Below are 21,040 nucleotides of genomic sequence, written 5' to 3'. Positions count from 1 at the left end.
AAGAAATTTAATATATAGAAATATATTAATAAAAATTGGGGAAAAAATGAATCTCTTGTTTACTCAAAAGTTTTCTAATATTCTTTGCTTTCTTAGAAATAGAATTACCACATTAAAATTCTTTGTTTTCATGTCTCCCATAGAGACCACAAACTGAACTCTACACCCTCAACTATCCACAAACTGCTAAGGACAGTCCAAAGTAAATGATAGTTTTCCTTCTAGTCATTTCACTTTGCTTGTTAACCCCGGTGAAGGTTGGATTAAAGCACAACCTCTTTTTAGAAAACAACAAAATATATATTGTTTCTCTGAGATTCCCATTTGATAAGAAGTCAACAAACAGTTCAGTAGTCCTAGCAGTTTACTAAAGTTAAATCGTTTTCCTCTTCTAAATTGGTTCCCAGAGAGAGCAATATATTTGAGTTATACTTCAATTTTGGTTTGTAAATCTGATGGAGATTCCCAGAGACCTGCAAATAATGTAAGTGACTGATGCCACCTAAACAATGCTCAGTAAAAGAGCACATACGATTTGGGAGGTAAAAAAGGAATGGAACAGAAGTTATAAAAAGAAAAACCAGATAAGAAAATCCTTCAGGAAAATAAAAGGTGGGGGGAAGGAGACATTATTCCTCTCTTCTCTGATCTGAGCATCCTTTCCACCCATCACAGGAACGCATACTGTTCACTTCCACCAGGATACTGGTCATAACTTCAGAATGCAAGTTTCATTATCAACTTATGGGGATTTATTTCTGCAACTTTCCATGATGACAAATGAACTGCCAGTCTAAAACGTATGGAAGGTCATCTTTTGACACACAGGTTGTTAATTACAACAACCTTTTCTGGAGAGTTCCCCATTTCAAGAATTGTGATAACTATGGCCGTAAGCTTGCTTTGGCAACAGCTCGGTGCTCAATTCAGAAAAGTTTACCAATATAAATAACTTTATTTTGAAACCAAGTCTCATTCAGGTTGGTCTTAAACTCTCTTGGGCTCAGTTGATCCTTCTGCCTCAGTAGCTAGGACCACCAAGTGCCACCACACACAGCTAATAATTTTAATGAAAGAAAATCCCAAACTCCTAGTAATAGTCTCTAGGATTTTTACATACCATATAGAAAATTATTGAAAAAAAATCACAGAATCTTCACCATTTCACCATTTAAGCCGTCAATAGCTTTTGTTGGGTAAAATCAGGACCCAGTGCCAAGAAAAATATATGCAAAATGAATCTATTTTCTGTGCTCATGGGAAAGTTGTTGCTTCTATAATCTGCCAGTTTGACGATTGATCTTTGAGACTCTTTCCTACAACAAACGTAAATTGTGGACAACTTACAATTTTTATCATATAAAAGGAAAATTTAAGTACCAAATACTCAAAAACATAAGGTGATTTGTTTTGGTGTGTGTACACATGCACACACACTCTAGGGACTGAATCCAGGGGCTAATTTACCACTGAGCAACATTCCTAGTCCAAAAACTGAGAAATTTGGGGGGGGGGGGGGGAGGGAATACCAAGGATTGATCCCAAGAGCACTTGACACCCCCCTCCCCCCCACCCCGGGCTACATCCCTGCCCTTTAAATTTTTGAGAAAGGGTCTCAAAGCTGCTTTAGGATCTCACTAAATTGCTGAGGCTAGCTTTTAAGGTAGTCTACCTGCTTCAGCCACCCAAGCCACTGAAATTAACAGGCATGTGGCATGCCCAGCTTGATTTTAAAAAAGTGTGGGGTTTTATTTTTTTTTTTTTTGGTTTTGGTACTAATGATTGAATTCAAGGGCACTCGACCACTGAGCACATCCCTAGCCCTATTTTGTACTTCAAATAGAGAGGGTCTCAATGAGTTGCTTAGAACCTTGCTTTTGCAGAGGCTGGTTTTGAACTCTCAATTCTGCCTCAGCCTCCCAAGCCACTGGGATCACAGGTGTGCACTACCAAGCCTGGCTGATTTTAGTAATGTTTTGAAGGCTTTGAGTTTTTGACAGCTGCAAATAATCAAGAGCAAGGAACAAAGCATTTGGAATTACCACAGGAAGATATAAGTGGTAATACTACCTTAAAATCTTGTTTGAAACATTACCAAGATCATGTTAATAAAAAGCAACAAAACACCTCTCCTTCAGCACTACTAAACAAACTCAGCCCTTTTTCAGTGCTTAAATTCTGGCACATTGACGTTTACAGACTGAATTGACGTTAGTTCAGAACAAATTGTGCCCCACAGGAAGAAGCAAGAGATCTACTGGGGCCTGATGCACGTATTTATAAGGCAGGTATCAGTAGTAGTGTGGCAATGGTTTTGAATTTGAGTTCTGCCCTGACAAAACCCCAGTAATTTTGGATCTCCCACTACTATAGATACAGGATGATCAGAAAAGCTGAAAAAGTAGCCAGGCACAGTAGCACACGCCTGTAACACCAACTACTTGGCAGGCTGTGGCAGAGGATCAAGTTCAAGCCCGGGCAACTTATATTCTCAGAATAACATTTTTACAAAAAGGTTCATTGGGCATATAGCAAAATGTTAAAGCACATGTATAACATGTGCAGGCCAAGGATTCAATCCCCAGAACTGCTCCCCCCGCCAGAAAAAAAAAAAAAATTGGAGGTATGCCTCATAATGGCAATCTGTTGAACTTCCAAACCAGAATGGCCTTCCCATTTCCTTCCATATCCTGAAATCATACCAAATTCTCTAGGGACGAATTTGAGTAAATTCATACCTGAGGTTACATATAACCTAAGTGACTCAACCTTACATTTTTCAGTCTATCCCAAATACTTTGCCATTAACCAACTTTCTTTGCTAAAAATTCATTTATTCCTTTGAACCAAGTAACTGCCAGTAGATGGTGCTCAAACCAGTTATCATCTTAAGCATATATACACAGCATTTCAGAGGACGATAACCTCTATGTAAAAATGGCTGAACCAAAGCTGACCGGTTTACTCTTATCCTTCTTGCCCCTACAGGGTAGATTTTCTAAGTGGTCGATTCATTGAGGAAGTGCAGCAGTCAACTCTTTAAATCTCATTTTATCAGTTGTCATTTATTGGTCAGTTGGTTTTCAATCAAATAAGCACTTCTATAAACAGGCAAATCAAACCATTAAACTGAAGACAAAACTATTCACTTAGTCTCCAAAACCTCTCCCTGCACCAAGTTAGCATTGTACTCACCTTTAAAGTTTACTTTCTACCACAGGCAAGTAGGATGTTTTTCTAGAACCTCAACAAGATACCCTTTTAATTGACCCAAGACATTTCATGTTGACAGGCAAGTTATATTTATAATCCACTCACCATACTAGCCAGGCCTGATAATTTCATCCTGTGTAATTTTCCCCTTCTTTCCAAGCTGGAATGAAAACTTTCCTTTCTAAATGGGCATGGTGTCACACTTCTTCAGATAACTACTAGCTATTTCGAAGGGTGGCAAATGATTGCAATTTGTCTTCAATAGTGATAGGGACATAGCTCAATTACCTAGCATGCGCAGCAGTTCACTCCCCAGTTCGTATCAAAACTTTTTGGTAGTACTGGTGATTTAATTCCAGGCATCGCACATGCTATAAGCACACGTTCTACAACAGTGTCCCCACAACAAAAATATCCTTTAGGAGATACTATTCCATGTACAGATTAGTTAAAAACATGTACTGTTAAAAACTCCATGTACAGTATTACTGTTAAAGTTTAAGGCAAGTGTATCAAATATTCTAGTGCTCAGATTTACCAAATGACCCAAACTAGTTAAATGGATCATCATGACAGCCAGAGCCACCTGTTTTTCCTAGTGACAATGAGCATACCCAATATTACCAATTAACCCCCCCCAATCCCTTGTACCTGGTTTTAGGAAGCTTACTCAATTTATATCTGTGCCTCTTCCAACTTTGGGTTCACCTCTAGCATGCCAGTAATTTATCACCAACCTTGCTCCTTAGACAAAAATTCCTATTATGTCAATTTCTACTTGTGATAGGGAATGCTTTTAACCATTTATTAATACTCACTATTCCAATCCTTACAAAAAGGTAAGGCATTAACAAATGGGAAACAAAAATGGAACGTTATTATTCAGTATTAATGGAGCTACACAATTTCAGAAGCAACAGCCTTTAATATTACAGGATTTGGCCCTCTAAATTACAAAGTTATTTCTCTACCCTAATGAAGTGTTGTAATCAATAAGCCCTCCCAGATACCTACTAGGTTCTTGAGACAAGATCCCTCCCAGTTTTCTTTCCAAACTAAAATTCCCAACCAGAAAACTTAATTATATCCATTAAGTTAACAGATTCTCAATGCCAGAATAGGCTGAGAAACTCTTGCCTAACATTTGTATAGAAGTTCAGGTTGACCAAAAGAAGACACAGGTTTCTCATTAAACTTTTGTTTTAATGGGTCTCAAAATTCTGTGACAGATTTTTGGTCAAGTTGTTTCCATTAAAAAGTACTGATTTTAAAAACTAATAACTTAAAACTGCCACACACACACAAAAAAACAAATGGTCCACAAAACATTCTCCTTTCCTTCTGAAGGTTTTACGATGCATTGTTATCATTAACCAGTCTTTTACTATTAAACTTAAATGGCCAATTGAGACAAACAGTTCTGAGACCGTTCTTCCACCACTGATTAAGACTGGGGTGGCAGGTGTTAGGGGTAATATTCATTTAGCCTTCTGAGCTTTCTGGGCAGACTTGGTGACCTTGCCAGCTCCAGCAGCCTTCTTGTCCACTGCCTTGATGACACCCACAGCAACTGTCTGCCTCATATCACGAACAGCAAAACGACCTATTAAAACAAATTGTTATTACCATGAGAAACAATTGGTTTACAGGCACAATCCTGATATTTAATACAATCTTTCTAATTATACTTAAGTCTTCCTTACCCAGAGGAGGATAGTCAGAGAAGCTCTCAACACACATGGGCTTTCCTGGAACCATATCAACGATGGCAGCATCACCAGACTTCAAGAATTTAGGACCATCTTCCAGCTTCTTACCAGAACGGCGATCAATCTTTTCTTTCAGCTCAGCAAACTTGCAAGCAATGTGAGCTGTGTGACAATCCAGTACAGGTGCATAGCCAGCACTGATTTGGCCTGGATGGTTCAGGATAATCACCTGGGGGAAAGATAATGTATTTAATGATCTCAAGGACCTCAGACTCTAGCCAAGTTAGAAATGTCAGTTTTATCTTGTTACCTGAGCAGTGAAACCAGCTGCTTCCATTGGTGGGTCGTTTTTGCTGTCACCAGCAACATTGCCACGACGAACATCTTTGACAGACACGTTCTTGACATTGAAGCCCACGTTATCTCCAGGAAGAGCTTCACTCAGAGCTTCATGGTGCATTTCAACAGACTTTACTTCAGTTGTGACATTTACTGGAGCAAAGGTGACCACCATGCCAGGCTTGAGAACTCCAGTCTCCACTCGGCCCACAGGGACAGTACCAATACCTAAAAAGTGATAGCATAGCATCAAATACATTCTGTAAAGGCAAAGTTATTGTGCCTACCAAAAACTAAGGCTGTGATGTATTAACGTCCAACTTACCACCAATTTTGTAGACATCCTGGAGGGGCAGACGCAAAGGCTTGTCAGTTGGACGAGTTGGTGGCAGGATGCAATCTAAAGCTTCAAGCAGTGTGGTTCCACTGGCACTGCCATCTTTACGGGTGACTTTCCATCCCTTGAACCAAGGCATCTAAAACACAAAATTGCCAATTAGTGTTAACATCAATTCGCCACCAAGTTTTCTTTTTAAAGTGTCTTGAAAAATCACTTACATTAGCACTTGGCTCCAACATGTTGTCACCATTCCAACCAGAAATTGGCACAAATGCTACTGTGTCAGGGTTGTAGCCAATTTTCTTAATGTAGGTACTGACTTCCTTAACGATTTCCTCGTATCTCTTCTGACTGTAGGGTGGCTCAGTGGAATCCATTTTGTTAACACCAACAATTAGTTGTTTCACACCCAGTGTGTAAGCCAGAAGGGCATGCTCACGGGTCTGCCCATTCTTGGAGATACCAGCTTCAAATTCACCAACACCAGCAGCAACAATCAGGACAGCACAGTCAGCCTTTAGGAAACAACATCCTGTTAACAAAAGCTTTTCAGACAAAGACTCCTGTTTTAGTTATTTCTAAAGTTATTCATTCCACATACCTGAGATGTGCCTGTAATCATATTTTTGATGAAGTCTCTGTGTCCTGGGGCATCAATGATAGTCACATAATACTTGCTGGTCTCAAATTTCCACAGGGAGATGTCAATGGTGATACCACGCTCACGCTCAGCTTTCAGTTTATCCAAGACCCAGGCATACTTGAATGAGCCCTTTCCCATCTGTAATGATTTAGAGTGGTTAGTCACTAAAACTAATTTGAAATTCCATGCCCACCCCTTATTTTGCACAAATGGTTCCATTTTACAATTCGCAGCCTTTGATTCTATACTTGTCAGAACAAAGCTAAACAATTAAAAAGTTAACTTATTTTCTTTTGCAAAGTTATTAGGAAGACTACCTCCATTTTAAGTTTCTGGTGACAAACTATTTTAGCACCCTTTCCTTTTTTTACTACTGTACTTGCCTCAGCAGCTTCCTTCTCAAATTTTTCAATGGTTCTTTTGTCGATCCCACCACATTTGTAGATCAGATGACCAGTAGTGGTAGACTTGCCCGAATCTACGTGTCCGATGACAACGATGTTGATATGAGTCTTTTCCTTTCCCATTTTGGCTTTGATTTAGCGGTGGTTTTCACGACACCTAAAATGGTATTCAGAATTAAAAACAGCACCTTTGAACCACTGTCCAGTGGGTTGAGGATAAGCCTTGATCCAAACTCAAAAGGGCAAATTCCAAGGAGAATTACATCCAGTGCCAGGCTGGCCTAACTCTTCAGTCTCCACCCACCAAGTGTGAGGAAACTCCATCGCACAGAAGTCCCCACCCCCAGCCGAAAGAAGCCGAGTTCCAAAGGCTGGGAGACGAAATCGAGGTGGCTGAATGGCGCCCGGTACACCGTGGGGTCACAGGAAGCAGCGGCCGAGGAGGGAAAGGCCCTTTTCCTTTGTGTGAGTGACTCACCCGCCCGCTCTCCCAGGCCGCCGCGTCCTCCATTTTGAGCTCCCTGCAACAGGGCCGGAGCGGCCATCTTTCCGCGCACGCAACTGGTGCCGAGCGGGTCGGCCTCGCCGCCCGGGGTGGGGCGGACTGGGCGGCAGAGGCTGGACATCCGGCCCGCTCCGCAGAGCTCACGACCGTCGCCTAGCAGGGCCCTGCCTCGCCTCCCCGAGGCCGCGCTGTACATGTGCCCCCGACGCGCGGGCCCCGCCGCCACCCCACAGCCAAGAACCGGAGCAGGAGCCCGTCGAGACCCTGACCAACACGGCAGGACCGACGCGGCAGAGAAAAAGACCCCAACGACTCACGTGGAAACTGAAGTGTCGGGAGGCCCTAAACCTGGGCAGCAGGCGAGCGCGAAGGTGCGGCCGCATTCGCACGCGGCGGCCCGGGCGCCCCAGCCAGGCCTCAACCCGAGCACGAGGCGAAGGGGTTCTTGAAAAAAATCCCAAGGCCTCGAACTCTTCCAACCCTCTTATAACCCGAAATTCGGGGTAAGAACCTCGTAAAGTGGCCCAGTAGCATGGCAGTGGGGAAAGCACGCGAGGGCCTCAGTCCGCTCAAGGCGGCCAGGCCTGCGGAAGCCACACCCGGCACTCACCTGTGTTCTGGCGGCAAACCCGTTGCGAAAAAGAACGTTCAGGGCGACTACGGCACTTATATACCGTTCTCCCCCACCCTCGAGGAAAAGGGCGGAGTCAGCACACGACACCACTTACCCAGCTTACCCCGCGCCACCTCCACTAGGCACCGGTTCAATTGCCATCCCCTCCCCCCTCCACTTCTTGGGGACTGTGGGCGATGTGCGTTCAGCCCACTGACCGCACACAGCTCCCCGCGCATGCTCCTCTGGATCCAGATGATGCTGAGAGCCAGAGGCTGGGGGCGGGGACGCGGCGATCTCTCTCGCATCTAGGTTAATGGGAGTTTAACGACGGTCCCTGGGATTCCCTTAGGCGGAGGCGAGTCCTCTTTTGTATGAATTACTCTCCGCTTCAGCCAGCGGGTGGGGCGGCGAGGAGGCGGCCGGGAGGGGATGTCCAGAATCTTCCCTGTACCATTCCTGGCTTAACCGCAAAGGTTGTATCGAGATTGGACTATCCCTTCACTTTGCAATCCACCTCCCGTCCTCAACCTTACCTTCTCGCTCGCCTGGGCGAAGCCCCTAAGAGCCGCTTCCCCCGCTGGTCGCACCGGGGTCCCGAACTGGCTCCTCCTCCGCCTCCGCCTTCCGTGCTCCTGCTGCCTGGAGACGCGGACGAGGCCCCCCGCCCGAGGGACTTGGGGCGGAGGGCGGGGTCCAGCGGCTGCCTTCACGGCTCAGGAATCCTAGAGGGCTTTTAGCTTGCTGGCTCTGAGCGCAACCAATCTGCTCCCGAGCCTACTTCTTGGTTTGTTCATTCAGAACCAGCTGTTTTTATCGAAGTCTGGAACATACTTCACCTCCCGGGGCACTGCAGGTGTCCACTGTTTCAGTTTAGAATAGACTTTAATCCTACAATTAGCTTTACTTCTAAATCTAGTTTTATTGCACTAAGATCCTAAGAGTGTGTGTATCTGTCTACTCCCGTGGTACATTTTTTTAAGTGTACAGTCATTTGATTGCAAACATGAGAAACTTAAAAAGAATCTTTCAAATTCAATCTTTCTACATGATCTCATGTGGAGACTAAGATCTACTGCATCAGCAAGTTTATCCACCCAGTATTCTGTCGCTAACACTTGCTGTGAAATCACTGCTTTTCAAAAATGGCCTAGCCTATTTAAATAAATGACTTTATTTTCCACTTTTCTGTCCTATTGATTGTGACTGCGTTGTAGCATTAAATCTAGGGCGAGTTTGGATGAGATTTGGCCCTTGAGCGTGGGGCGGGGGGGAGGGGGGGTAGCGCGCGCGCGTGTATGTTGTTTTTGTCATTCTTTTTTTTGTTTAAGACCTGACCAAGCAGGTCCCCAACTCCGGGACTCAAGGTGGGCATCACCTGTTAAGCTTTGGCATTTATGGATGGCTATATGGGCAAGCCCTGGGAAATATTTTTTTGAGAAAAGAAACACTTTTTGCTGCTGTTTTGTTTTCTGGTATTGGTGACTGGAAAAAAAAAATCATTTATCTCTTTGTTTGGGGGGATGGTACTGAGGATTGAACCCAGGCCTCACACATGCTAGGCAAGCATTCTTCTACCACTGAGCTAAAAAAAATTTTTTTTTTTTTTTTTTTTTTTGGTACGAGGAATTAAACCAAGCTGTGCTTTACAGATAAACTACATTGCCAGTCCTTTGTTTTTTGAAATGGGATCTCCCTAATTGCTAAGGCTGGCCTCCAACTTGCTATACTCCTGCCTCAGCCTCCCAAATTGCTGGGATTATAAGGATGTGCCACTGCCAGCCTAAAAGACATATATTTTTAATACACGTAACTACTAGAGCTTTACATCTCTCAAATGTAGAAATCACTGCCCAGCTTCTTGAACCAACCTATTAATAGGTATTTGAAAAATTACTACATGTCCAGCGCTAAATGAAGCACTGTGGAGTATGCAAAAGAAATGTACTTCTGATGAAGAACTCACAGTTTAGAAAAAAAATTAATATATAAAATAATTGGAGCTGGGCACATGCCTATCATCCCAGTTACTCAGGAAGCTGAGACAGGAGGATGGCAAATTCAACCCCAGCTTGGGGAACTTAGCAAGACCCTGTCTCAAAATGAAAAAAAAAGGAGGTGGGGTGTGATGGGGTATAGCTCAGTGGTAGAGAGCTTGCCTTGGGTTCAGTTCCCAGTACCACAAAAATAAATAAATAAACAAAACAATTGGGAAGCAATTAAAGGCAAACTTATATAATGGTTATTTGCTTTTTAACTTCATTGTAAAACGTAGTTCTAGGGGCTGGGGTTGTGGCTCAGTGGTAGAGTGCTTGCCTGTATGTATGAGGCACTGGTTCAATTCTCAGCACTACATATAAATAAATAAATAAATAAATGTCCATTGAGGCAACAACAACAACAAAACGCAGAGTTCTAGCTTTCAGTTACTTTTCACAATCCAACACTTTATTTTTAAGTGAAAAAAAAGTCTTCTGGATTAGCCTTTCTAAATCTTGTTTTACTATTCCTTGTAGATAATAACTTTCAGAAAAAAGGGTTTCTTTGTTCCTTCATTAAGAGGTTTCTAGCCTTCTCATTTTCAACTTCAATAATTTTTATGAAGCAAACTTTTCCTAGAAATATTTATAATGAAATCTCTATCCACAAAAGACTTTCTTATAATGTTTTTATTACTAGCATTTCTACTTTCGCAAATTCTTTTGTTGCATCAAATTTTCCTAGTGTTTTTAGTCAATAATATACATGTGGAAAAAAATTACCTTGATAGCCTATCCCTGTTTATAATAAAAGAGGTAAGAAGTGCCAATGAAAATCAATCACATACAATAGGATAATGCAAATACCTTGCCTCATTTTATTTCCTTAGAAACATTCATTAATACCAGTTGTGGTGGGCCACACCTGTAATCCCAGTGGCTCCAGAGGCAGAGACAGGAGGATTGCCAGTTTGAGGCCAGCCTCAACAACTTAGTGAGACCCTGTCTCAAAATCAAAACTAGGGTTGGAGATGTGGCTTAATGGTAAAGCACCCCTGGGGTCAATCCCCAGTACCAAAAGAAAGAAATTCATTAGAAAAAAAGGAATATTCATTAATGATTCTTTTCCTTGGTACTAGACTTCTACAGTCAACCAAATTAGTATAACACACTAATGTTAACTACACAGTTATTTCAGATTAAAGTTAGGGTACTACACTAGACATTATTTTCCATGACTCCTTTAACAATGTATACCTTATATGGTTTTCGTTTGTACATTGCTGGAGATAATACTAAGGCACATATTTTAACAGGAATGGTGAATTTTAAAAATATTTATTTATTTATTTATTTATTGGTACCAGGATTGAACCCAGGGGTGCTTAACCACTAAGCTACATTTTATTTTATTTCTGATTTCTGATTTGCTTAGGACTTCAACCAATTTGCTGAGACTGGCTTTGAACTTGTGATCTTCCTGTCTCAGCCTCCCAAGTTGCTGAGATTATAAGGATGCACCATTGTGCCTGGCAAAGGAATGGCAAATTTTTGAAAATGTAAAGAAATGGCTAGTTGGTGACATGAAAGTTCAATATTTGAAAGTTTGACATGAGATCCAGAATCTCCACTAACATCTAAGAAAGAAATGAGAAATCAAAAGATATTGGTAAAAGAGAAAAGTATTGATAATTTCAATTAAGAAAATAGATCTCTGAAATATGTACAATTCATTGAAATGTGACTTGCAAATGTACTATTATACAATCTTAAAATTATAATAACTGCAAATGTTGGCTTTCAGTTGAATTATTCTGTTTGAAAATATGGACCTACTATAGTTTAAACTGAAATATATATTTGGTGCCATTTTGGAATATTTTAGGGGAAAGGAGTAATGGGATTTACCCAGGGGCAATTTACCACTGAGCTACATCCCCCAACCCTTTTTATTTTTTATGTTGAAACAGGGTCTAACTTATTTGCTTAGGGCCTGGCTAAATTGCTGAAGCTGGCCTTGAAATTGTGATCTTCCTGCCTCAGCCTCCCTAGTAGGTGGGATTACAGGGGCATGCTAGAATTCTTTAAGAGATGACCATCAGCAGTTTTCACGATTTATAAAAACTACAGTTCCTGGGATGGGGATGTAGCTTGTCTACCAGAGTGCTTACCTATCATGCCTTAACATGCTAGCATGTGTGATGACCTGGGTTCAATCCCAAGTACTACAAAAACAGAAAAACAAAACCAAGAACTACAGCTCCAGGGCTGGTGTTGTGGCTCAGTGGTAATGGGCTCGCCTAGCACGGGTGAGGTACTGGGTTTGATAAATAAAAAAATAAAATAAAGGCATTGTGCCCATCTACAACTAGGACAACAACTACAGCTCCCGATTCAAATGCGACCCAAAGCTTTTCCTAGTACCTCAACCCCACTACTTTGGAAGGTGAAAACCACCCAACATTCTAAATTTAATTGACAAAACGGTTCAAAAGCATTCCTTAAACACAGACAAGGTAGTCAAATTTTCATTATTATGCACAGATTGAGAAAGGAAAAATTTTAAATATGAACTCCAAAATTTATCTCAAAATATAGGTAAGTTTTCCCTAGCCCTTGTAACTACATACGAAAGTATACACTTTATAAATACCTTAGACACAATCTTTTTTTGTTTTTATATCACCTAAGAAACAATAAAATTACCAGAATCCTTGACTTCTGTATAAGTAACCTGCGCACCGCCATTGAGTACTCTTAATGTTGCCGTTACGGCCGAGACTTTCCTTGGGGAAAGGGAGATCTCGATTCTTAAGCTTAAGACCCAATATCTTGGACCCATCGGGGTCAATTTATCGTGCATTTGTTCTCAGGGTAGAGCTCACACTGCTGCCCTCGGTCGAGGCCAGGGTTGGGCCAGGGGGGCTTGAGCAGGATGGGAATGCGAGTCCCGGGGACAGCGCCGCTTAGCTCCGGGACGCTGCGGGCACCCGCGCTCCTTCTCCGGCGCCAGGTACCGGGGCCGCGCAGCCAGCCTTGTCCAGCGCGCCTACACCTGTGCGCCCCGCAGGTCCCACTGTGGGCCGCAGGATCTGCCAGCTCAGATCTCCAAAGTGCAGGACCGCCCCTTGACACGCCCCCACCTTTAGGTCACTTGGTGCGGTCCCAAGACTGCGGAAGAAAGGGCCCTGGAGGAGGCCACAGACTCGTGTGTCTCGCTCGCCTAAGCGCCTATCCTCTAAAAGACCGAAACAAATATTGGATTTTTTTTTTTTTAAAGCACCCAGGCCCACTGTCTTTACTATAACCAGAACAATTTTACAGCAGATACAGTATGCTTTTTACTAACTTAAATGTTAAAATAGTAACAGTAACGTTCTTTAGACTCACAAATGTGTTTGCGGGTTATAATCTGAAGTCATTATTTTGCTTGATATTTTCTTTAAACTTGCTTGTATCACTTAGAGTGTCAAACTTACAATATATTTTAAGTAAGCATCAGCATACTGTTTTAAGAAGAAAACAAGGATTTTAGTTATTTTCATGGTAAAAGGTTGAACGGTAACGGTTCTTTGATATATATGATTGTGATTTGCCAAGCATCTTTCCGTATTGGCTCATTTTGCTATTGGGCCTAACTTAAAGCAGTTTTAAGTAATTTAAGTTTTGCTGTAGCTTACCACGTTTTCATCTTGCTTATGCCAATTGAAAATTATTTTTAAAGGGTATTTTAGGGTTGGGGTTGTGGCTTAGCGGTGGAGGATTTGCCTAGCATGCGTGTGGCTCTGGGTTCAGTCCTCAGCACCACATAAAAATAAAATAAAGGTATTGTGTCCACCTACAACTAAAACAAGATTTTTTTTAAGGGTATTTTAGAATATGATTAAGCCAAGGAATTATTTGGACAGAGACTTCAAATAAAATTGCATTTCTGTGTGGCAAACACTGTCCTACTATTTATAGTATTGAATGTAATCCTACTATCCACATTTTATAGATATGCAATAGTTTATGCACAATAAGCAAAAAGAGACATTCTTTTTTAAAGTTTTTCATTTTCCTTTTTTTTAGGCATACAATGGTAAAATACAATGTACTATATTGCTTGCTTTTTTCACTTAATACATGTTGGCAGTCTTTTCTTGTGTCTTTTAGAGCTTAGCAGAGAATAATCTGAACCCAGATAATCTGATTGGAGAATTAGTCCTAACCCTTACCAACAGCTGTAGGTAGTCTGCTGTAATGAAAATTGCAGTGGCATAAGAGTCAGAAAATTAAGAATTCAGTCCACTTTCTCCCACTTATAGATCTTGTAACAGCCACCAGTTCTGGATCCCTCTGAGTGCATCTGTGAAATGGGTCTACTCATTATTTATACTTAGAAACTACCTCATGATTCTAATATGCAATAATATGCAAACACATAAAGGCACTTTATTAGCTAAAGAAGACAGTGTGTCAATAGACTATCTGGAGAACATCTGCCTTCAGTTGGTATGCCTTATAACACTAACTTTTGAGTCAGTAGAGAAAATAAACTCATAAATATCTTTTTAATTATAAACATTTAAAAATACGTTCTAAAATCAGGCAAGAGAAGATTAAAGGGATAGGAACAGGAAGAGAAGAGCTCAAATTATCTGTTTGCTGATGATATGATCTTATAGTTAGAAGACCCAAAAAACTCCACCAGAAGACTTCTAGAGCTCATAAATGAATTCTGCAAATTATCAAGACACAAAATCAACATCCATAAATCAATTGTTTTCCTATACTCCAATAATGAATTTGCTAAAAAAAAAAAAATTATGAAAACTATCCCATTCACAGTAGCCTGGGAAAAAAAAAAAAAAAAAAAAAAAGAGGTGAAGGACCTCTACCATGAAAACTATGGAACCCTAAGGAAAAAAATTGAACACTAAAGAAAGAAACTGAAGAAAACTTTCGGAGATGGAAAGACCTCCCATGTTCTTGGATAGGCAGTATTAATATTGTTAAATAGACATACTACATATACAGATTCAATACAATTCCCATCAAAACTTCAAAGATGTTTTTCACGAAACTTAGAAAAAGCAGTTGTGAAATTCATTTGGAAAAATAAGAGACCAAAATAACCAAAGCAATCTTTAGCAGGAAAAGTGAAGCAGGCATTACAATACTGGTCCTCAAACATACTACAGCTATAGTAACGAAAACAGCATGGTACTGGCATGAAGACCAATGGAACAAGATAGAAGACATAGAGGCAAACCCACATAAATTATTATCTGATACTAGAAAAAGGTGTCAAAAACACACATTGGAGAAAGATAGCCTTTTTGTTTGTTTGTTTGTTTGTTTTTGGTACCGGGAATTGAACCCAGGGGTGCTTAACCACTGAGACACATCTGCAGCTTGTTTTATTTTTTGAGACAGGATCTAAGTTGCTTAGGGCCTCACTAAATTCCTGAGGTTAGCTTTGGACTTGGGATCCTTCTGCCAAGTCACTGGTATTGCAGGCATGTACCACTGCACCCAGCAAAAGATAGCCTTTTTAACAAATGGCGCTGAGAAAACTGAAAATCCATATGTAGTAGAATGAAATTTAACCCCTATCTCTTACCCTACACAAAACTCAACTCAAAGTGCATCAGACTTTGAAATTAGACCAGGAACCTGTGCCCACTAGAAGACGTAGGACGAACACTGCAACATGTCATCTCAGGAACTGACTTCCTTAACAAGATGCCTAAAGTACAAGAAGTAAAGTGTGGGATGGCATCAAAGCTTCTGCACAGCAAAGGAAGAAGGAAACCATCAAGAGGGTGAAGAGAGAGCCTACGGCATGGGAGAAAATCTTTACCACCTGCTCCTCAGATAAGGCATTGATATCCATGATATACAAAGAATTAAAAAAACAACACACACACACACACACAATCAATAAATAGGAAAGGAACAAAACGGACATTTCTCAAAAGGAGAAATACAAATGGTCAACAAATATATGAAAAAATGTTCAACAACTCTAACAATTAGAGAAATGCAAATTAAGACTACATTGACATTTCATCTCACTTCAGTCAGAATGACAATTATCAAGAATACCAGTCACAATAAATGTTGGTAAGGATGTTGGGGGGGAAAGGTACACTCATACATTGCTGGTAGAACTGCAAATTGGCGCAACCACTATGGAAAGTATGGAGACTCCTTGAAAAACTAGGAATGGAACCACAATATGACCAAGCTATCCACTCATTGTTATATATTCAGAAGATTTAAAATCAGCATACCCACAGTGATGCAGGCACAGCAATGTTTATAGCAGCTCAATTCACAGTAGCCAAGCTATGGAAACAATCTAGGTGCCCTTCAACAGTTGAATGGATAAAAATGTTATACACACCCCCACAACATATATATAATGGAATTTTATTCAGCCATAAAAAGAATGACATTATGGAATTTACCAGTAGATGGGGGGAGGAGGGATGTCTGAAGACTATACCAGAAAGATTAAGGAAGCTAAAGATTTCTACAACTTCTTTCATGGTTCCAAATTCAGGACCTAGCAGGATACATACTTTCTCATGTGGTATGAAGGAAAGGATTTCCTTATAACTTCATATTTTATAGACAATATTCATTTTCAGTATTTCTGTGTCTTCATAATTAGTAGAGAAACACTGGACTAAGGGGAAGAGCTTAGAGAGTCTATTCCTAGATATTTTCTTTCTTAATGTGATCTTGAATAAATCACCCTCAAGTTCAGTCTATTATCCCACTAACAAAATGTTCTAACATCTATTTCATAGAACTGGTAATAGTGATTAAATAAGATAATTACCTGAAGATGCAAACCATTTTTACACGTCAGTGCTCACTATAATTATAAAATACTCATTAGCTCTTTCAAAAAAAAAAGAAAAGAAAAGAAAGCACCAGGCATGGTGGCACACACTTATAATCCTAGAGGCTGGGGGAGCTGAGGCAGGAGGACTGCAAGTTCTAATCAATTTAGCGAAGTTTTAAGCACCTCAGTAAAACCTTGTCTCTAAATAAAATATAAAAAAGGACTCTCTAAATAAAATATAAAAAAGGACTGGGGGAAGTGATTCAGTGGGTAAGTGCCCCTGGGTTAAATGCCCAGCACCAAAAACAAAAACAAAAAACAAGAAAAATCTGTTCAAAATATAGAGAAATTTACCAATTTTTAACATCCCAACAATGAATACTATTTGATCTATTTCATTTGAGTATTAGAACTATAGATTCACCAACACATGTGACACAATGTGTGTTCTGTAAGTGGCAGGAACTTTCAAATTATGGCATTTGGTATATGTTGGTGATCGTGCAGGACTTCAGAGGCCAGTCTTTATATCTCCAAACATTTGTTGAGGGGCTGGGGTAGCTCAGTGGTAGAGTGTGAGGCCCTTGGGTGTTCAATCCCCAGCATCTCAAAAAACAAAAGAAAAAAACGTACATTTATTGGGCATATGCTGTGTGCCAAGCACTAGCTAGGCACTGGGGAGACAAAACCAAGTCCCTTATGGATGATATATGTGATGTGGCAGAGCCCTGGACAGATAGGGAAGGGAAGATTAGCTACGTGTGGTGGTGCATGCTCAAGGCCAGCCTCAGTGACTTAGTGAGGCCCTAAGCAACTTAATGAGAACCTGTCTCAAAGTAAAAAAATAAAAAGCCTGGGATGTTGCTCAGCGGTTAAGCACCTCTAGGTTCAATTCCCAGCCGCCCCACTCCTACCCCGACCCCGCTGCCAAAAAAATAAAGGAAACAGAGGAGGACAGCAGGGCAGTACGAGCATACTGGATCAAGTAAGCCTAGAGTTCTTGGAAGAGAGCAATAGGGAAAGCTCAAAGGAGAAAGTTGGGGAGGAACAATGGGAGTCAGCCGGAGAAGGAGGCCATAGAGGTGGGTGCTTTGGGTGACTATCCTACAAAGAAATTGTCCCCTACAGACAGGAACTGAGAGCAACATATGTCCGCCTGGGGTATTCATGGAAAGCCCCTGAGGAGCTTGTGAAAACACTGGGGCACGCTAACCAACTGGCCTGGGTCCAAGTCCTGCATGTACCACATCTTACTGAATATGTGGTCAAGTATTTGATGTCTTTATAAAAAGGAGACAATAATACCTGCCCCTTAAGATTACTATGAAATTTGAGAAGAATATCTTACGTACAGAGCATGTTTTTTTGTTGTTGTTGTTTATTTGTTTTTGTTTTCTTGTACCAGATCAGAACAATAATTTGCAGGAAATTATTTGTTTCTTCTTCATTTGTTTTAACCGTCATGTAGATTGTATAGTGCTTTAAGAATGAGAGAGCTCTGAAACTGGAATGTCTTCAACTGGAATCCCCATTGGCTGTAGCACAACTAGCAACAGAGTGTTGCTTATATGTTTTTTATATGTTGTTTTTATCTCTAAAGTGAGCTTAGTAGTAAATAATATCTACCCCATTAGCATGTGGTGAGGATTAAATGAAACAACCAATGTAAAGTAATTAACCCAGAGTCTAGCACTAGGGTAAGCATTCAATATTATTTTTCTTTTTTTTTTTTTTTGGTGCTGGGGTTTGAACCAGGGCTTCACACATACACATGATCTACCATGGAGCTACATCCCCAGCCCTAATAAATCTTAATGGTTGCTTGTTATTTCATTTTGGGCTTTTTTGTTATTTGAGATTCCTTATTAAGCAGAATCTTGATATAAAAGCCAGAATCTTTTTTTTTTCTTTTTTTTTTTTTTCAGAATCTTGATATAAAACAAAGAAACGAAGTTTCCTTCTTTGTTTTCTTTCTTTCTTTTTTTTTTTTTTAAGGGGGGCGGTTACCAGGGATTGAACCCAGTGGTCTTAACCACTGAGCCATATCCCCAACCCTTTTTATTTTTATTTTTTAGCGGTACTGGGGACTAGAACTCAGGGCCTGTGTTTATAAGGCAAACACTCTACCAGCTGAGCTACCTCCCCGGCCCACTTTTTTACTTTGAGACAGGGTCTCACTAAATTGCTGAGGACGACTTTGGACTTGGGATACTCCTGCCTCAGCCTCCCAGCCCCCTGAGAGTGCAGGTGTACACCACCATGCCTGGCAAAATGAACTTCCTTTAAGAATATTGGCATAGTGCACACCTAAAATCCCAGTGGGTCGGGAGCAATTTAGAGAGGCCCTAAGCAACTTAGCAAGATTCTGTCTCAAAATGAAAAATGAAAAGGACTGGAGATGTGGCTCATTGGTTAAGCCTCCCTACATTAAATCCTCAGTTGTCCCACCTCAAAAAAAAAAAAAAAAAAAAAAGGCATAATGACCACTTGCTTTGAGTTCTGTTTCACATCCCTCCTTTTTCTCTTTTCTTATTGATTTTCCTATCAGTTTCACTTTCAGAATTTTTTTTGCAGGGGGGCAGGGTTGCTTGGGTTTGATCCCAGGGATACTTTACCACTGAGCTATATACCCACCCTTTTTTAAATTTTTTTATTTTGAGACAGGGTCTCACCTAAGGTGCTGAGACTGACCTTGAATTTATAATCCTTCTATCTCAGTCTCCTTAGTGGCTGGTGTGTCCCACCATACCTAGCTAAAGAAAAAATTATAATGAAGATTTTTTTAAAAAATCAAAGGCAACAATTCTTCTTCTGGTCTCAACTGCTCTGGGAGCAGCAGCTTAAGGTGCAGACATGGCCAAGTTCAAGAACTACACCACACACAACCAATCCCAAAAATGGCACAGAAATGGCATCAAGAATCCCTGATCACAGAGATATGAATCTTAAGGGGGTAGACCCCAAGTTCCTGAGAAATATGTGTTTTGCCAAGAAGCACAACAAGAAGGGCCTGAAAAAGATGCAGGCAAACAATGCCAAAGGCCCTGAGTACATGTGCTAAGGCTGTCAAGGCCCTGGTAAAGCCTAAGGAGGTTAAGCCCAAGATGCCAAAGGGTGCCAGCCGCAAACTTGATTGCCTTGCTTTGCTTGCCCATCCCAAGCAGGGAATCGTGCTCGTGCCCACATGGCCAGGGAACACAGGTTCTGCTGGCCAAAGGCCAAAGGCCAAAGCCCGAGCCAAGACCCAGGCTACAACTCCAGCTCCAGTATCAGCACTGGCTCCGGCTCCGGCTACCGCCCCAAGGGTGCCCAAGTCCCTGTCAAGGCTCCACAATAAAAACCTCTGTGAATGTGAGGACAGAAGGACTGGTGTGATCCCTGAGTCCCTGTCTATGGGGACTGGTGTCCTCCTGTGCTGTTTATATAAATAAATCCAGGAGCAGGAAAAAAAAAAAAAAAATCAAAGGCAACAAGTTGGGCATTGTGGCACGCACCTGTAACCCTAGGGACTTGGGAGTCTAAGGCAGGAGGACTGCAAGTTACAGGTCAGCCTCAGCAATTTAGCAAGAAGTTTAGTGAGAACCTGTCTCAAAATAAAAAATAAAAAGGGTTGGGAATGTAGCTCAGTGGTTAAGCATCCCCGAGTTAAAGCCCCAGTACCAAAAAAAAAGGCAACATAGACCGTTAACTTTAATTCCGAAATCCTGTCATAGCCTTGTACTTTCTAAGATTAAATGTGCTTTATCCTTTTTCATTTTTAGTACGGTATCTTTTGAATTGTTGCTGTGTCATGTCGGTTTTTCTACTACCATCTGCTTCCAGCATATCTATTGGCAAACCATTCCTGTTGCCAAAGGAACTTTGCAGGCTTAGTTTTTTAAAAACACCCAATCATTACATATTTTACACAATCATCAATGAGAAGGGGAAACCAGATCTCAATAACTGGATGACCACTGAGGTAAATTCTTAGATCTTCATCTTCTCCTTTTTCTTCCTCTTATGTGATTCTGGGGATTAAACTCAGGGCCTTGCCAATGTTAGGCAAGTACTCTGCCACTGAGCTACATACCCAGCCCCATTTTAGAATTTTTTTTTTTAATTTTAAGACAGGGTCTGGTTTATTTGCCCAGGCTGGCCTCAAAGTTCTCATCCTCCTGCCTCAGCCTTCTGAGTCTCTGAGACTATGGTTTTGTCTTTCTTTTACTCCCCCCCCCACCCCCCGGTTTTTAAAAGAACAGACTCATTCAAACAGACCAAAGAATCTGAATGCCATTATGTACATAAAGACTATTGACAGTGGTGGCTCACACCTATGATCCCAGTGACCCTCAGAAGGCTGAGGCAGGAAGGCTGCAGTTTCTAGGCTAGCCTCAGTAACTTAGTGAGGCTCTAAGCAATGCAGTGAGACCCTGTCTATAAAGAGAATATAAAAAGGGACTGAGGATGTGGCTTAG

The 21,040-nt window shown here is 41.1% G+C and overlaps 1 protein-coding gene across 1 annotated transcript; it reads right to left on the bottom strand.

The window, feature by feature from the left end:
* Positions 1–4,402: 4,402 nt before the first annotated feature.
* EEF1A1 (eukaryotic translation elongation factor 1 alpha 1) lies at positions 4,403–7,907 on the bottom strand. The gene is given in 9 exon segments (XM_079146557.1): positions 4,403–4,691; positions 4,695–4,816; positions 4,917–5,151; positions 5,233–5,489; positions 5,587–5,737; positions 5,820–6,116; positions 6,203–6,382; positions 6,628–6,805; positions 7,764–7,907. Coding segments are annotated over 8 exon segments (1,590 nt in total). The 5' UTR covers positions 6,772–6,805; positions 7,764–7,907; the 3' UTR covers positions 4,403–4,487.
* Between the last annotated feature and the right edge of the window lie 13,133 nt (positions 7,908–21,040).

The sequence above is a fragment of the Sciurus vulgaris genome (assembly GCF_902686455.1).
Source record: "Sciurus vulgaris genome assembly, chromosome: 7".
NCBI classification, from domain to species: Eukaryota; Metazoa; Chordata; class Mammalia; order Rodentia; family Sciuridae; genus Sciurus; species Sciurus vulgaris.
This window is presented reverse-complemented; position numbering and strand designations above follow the sequence as displayed.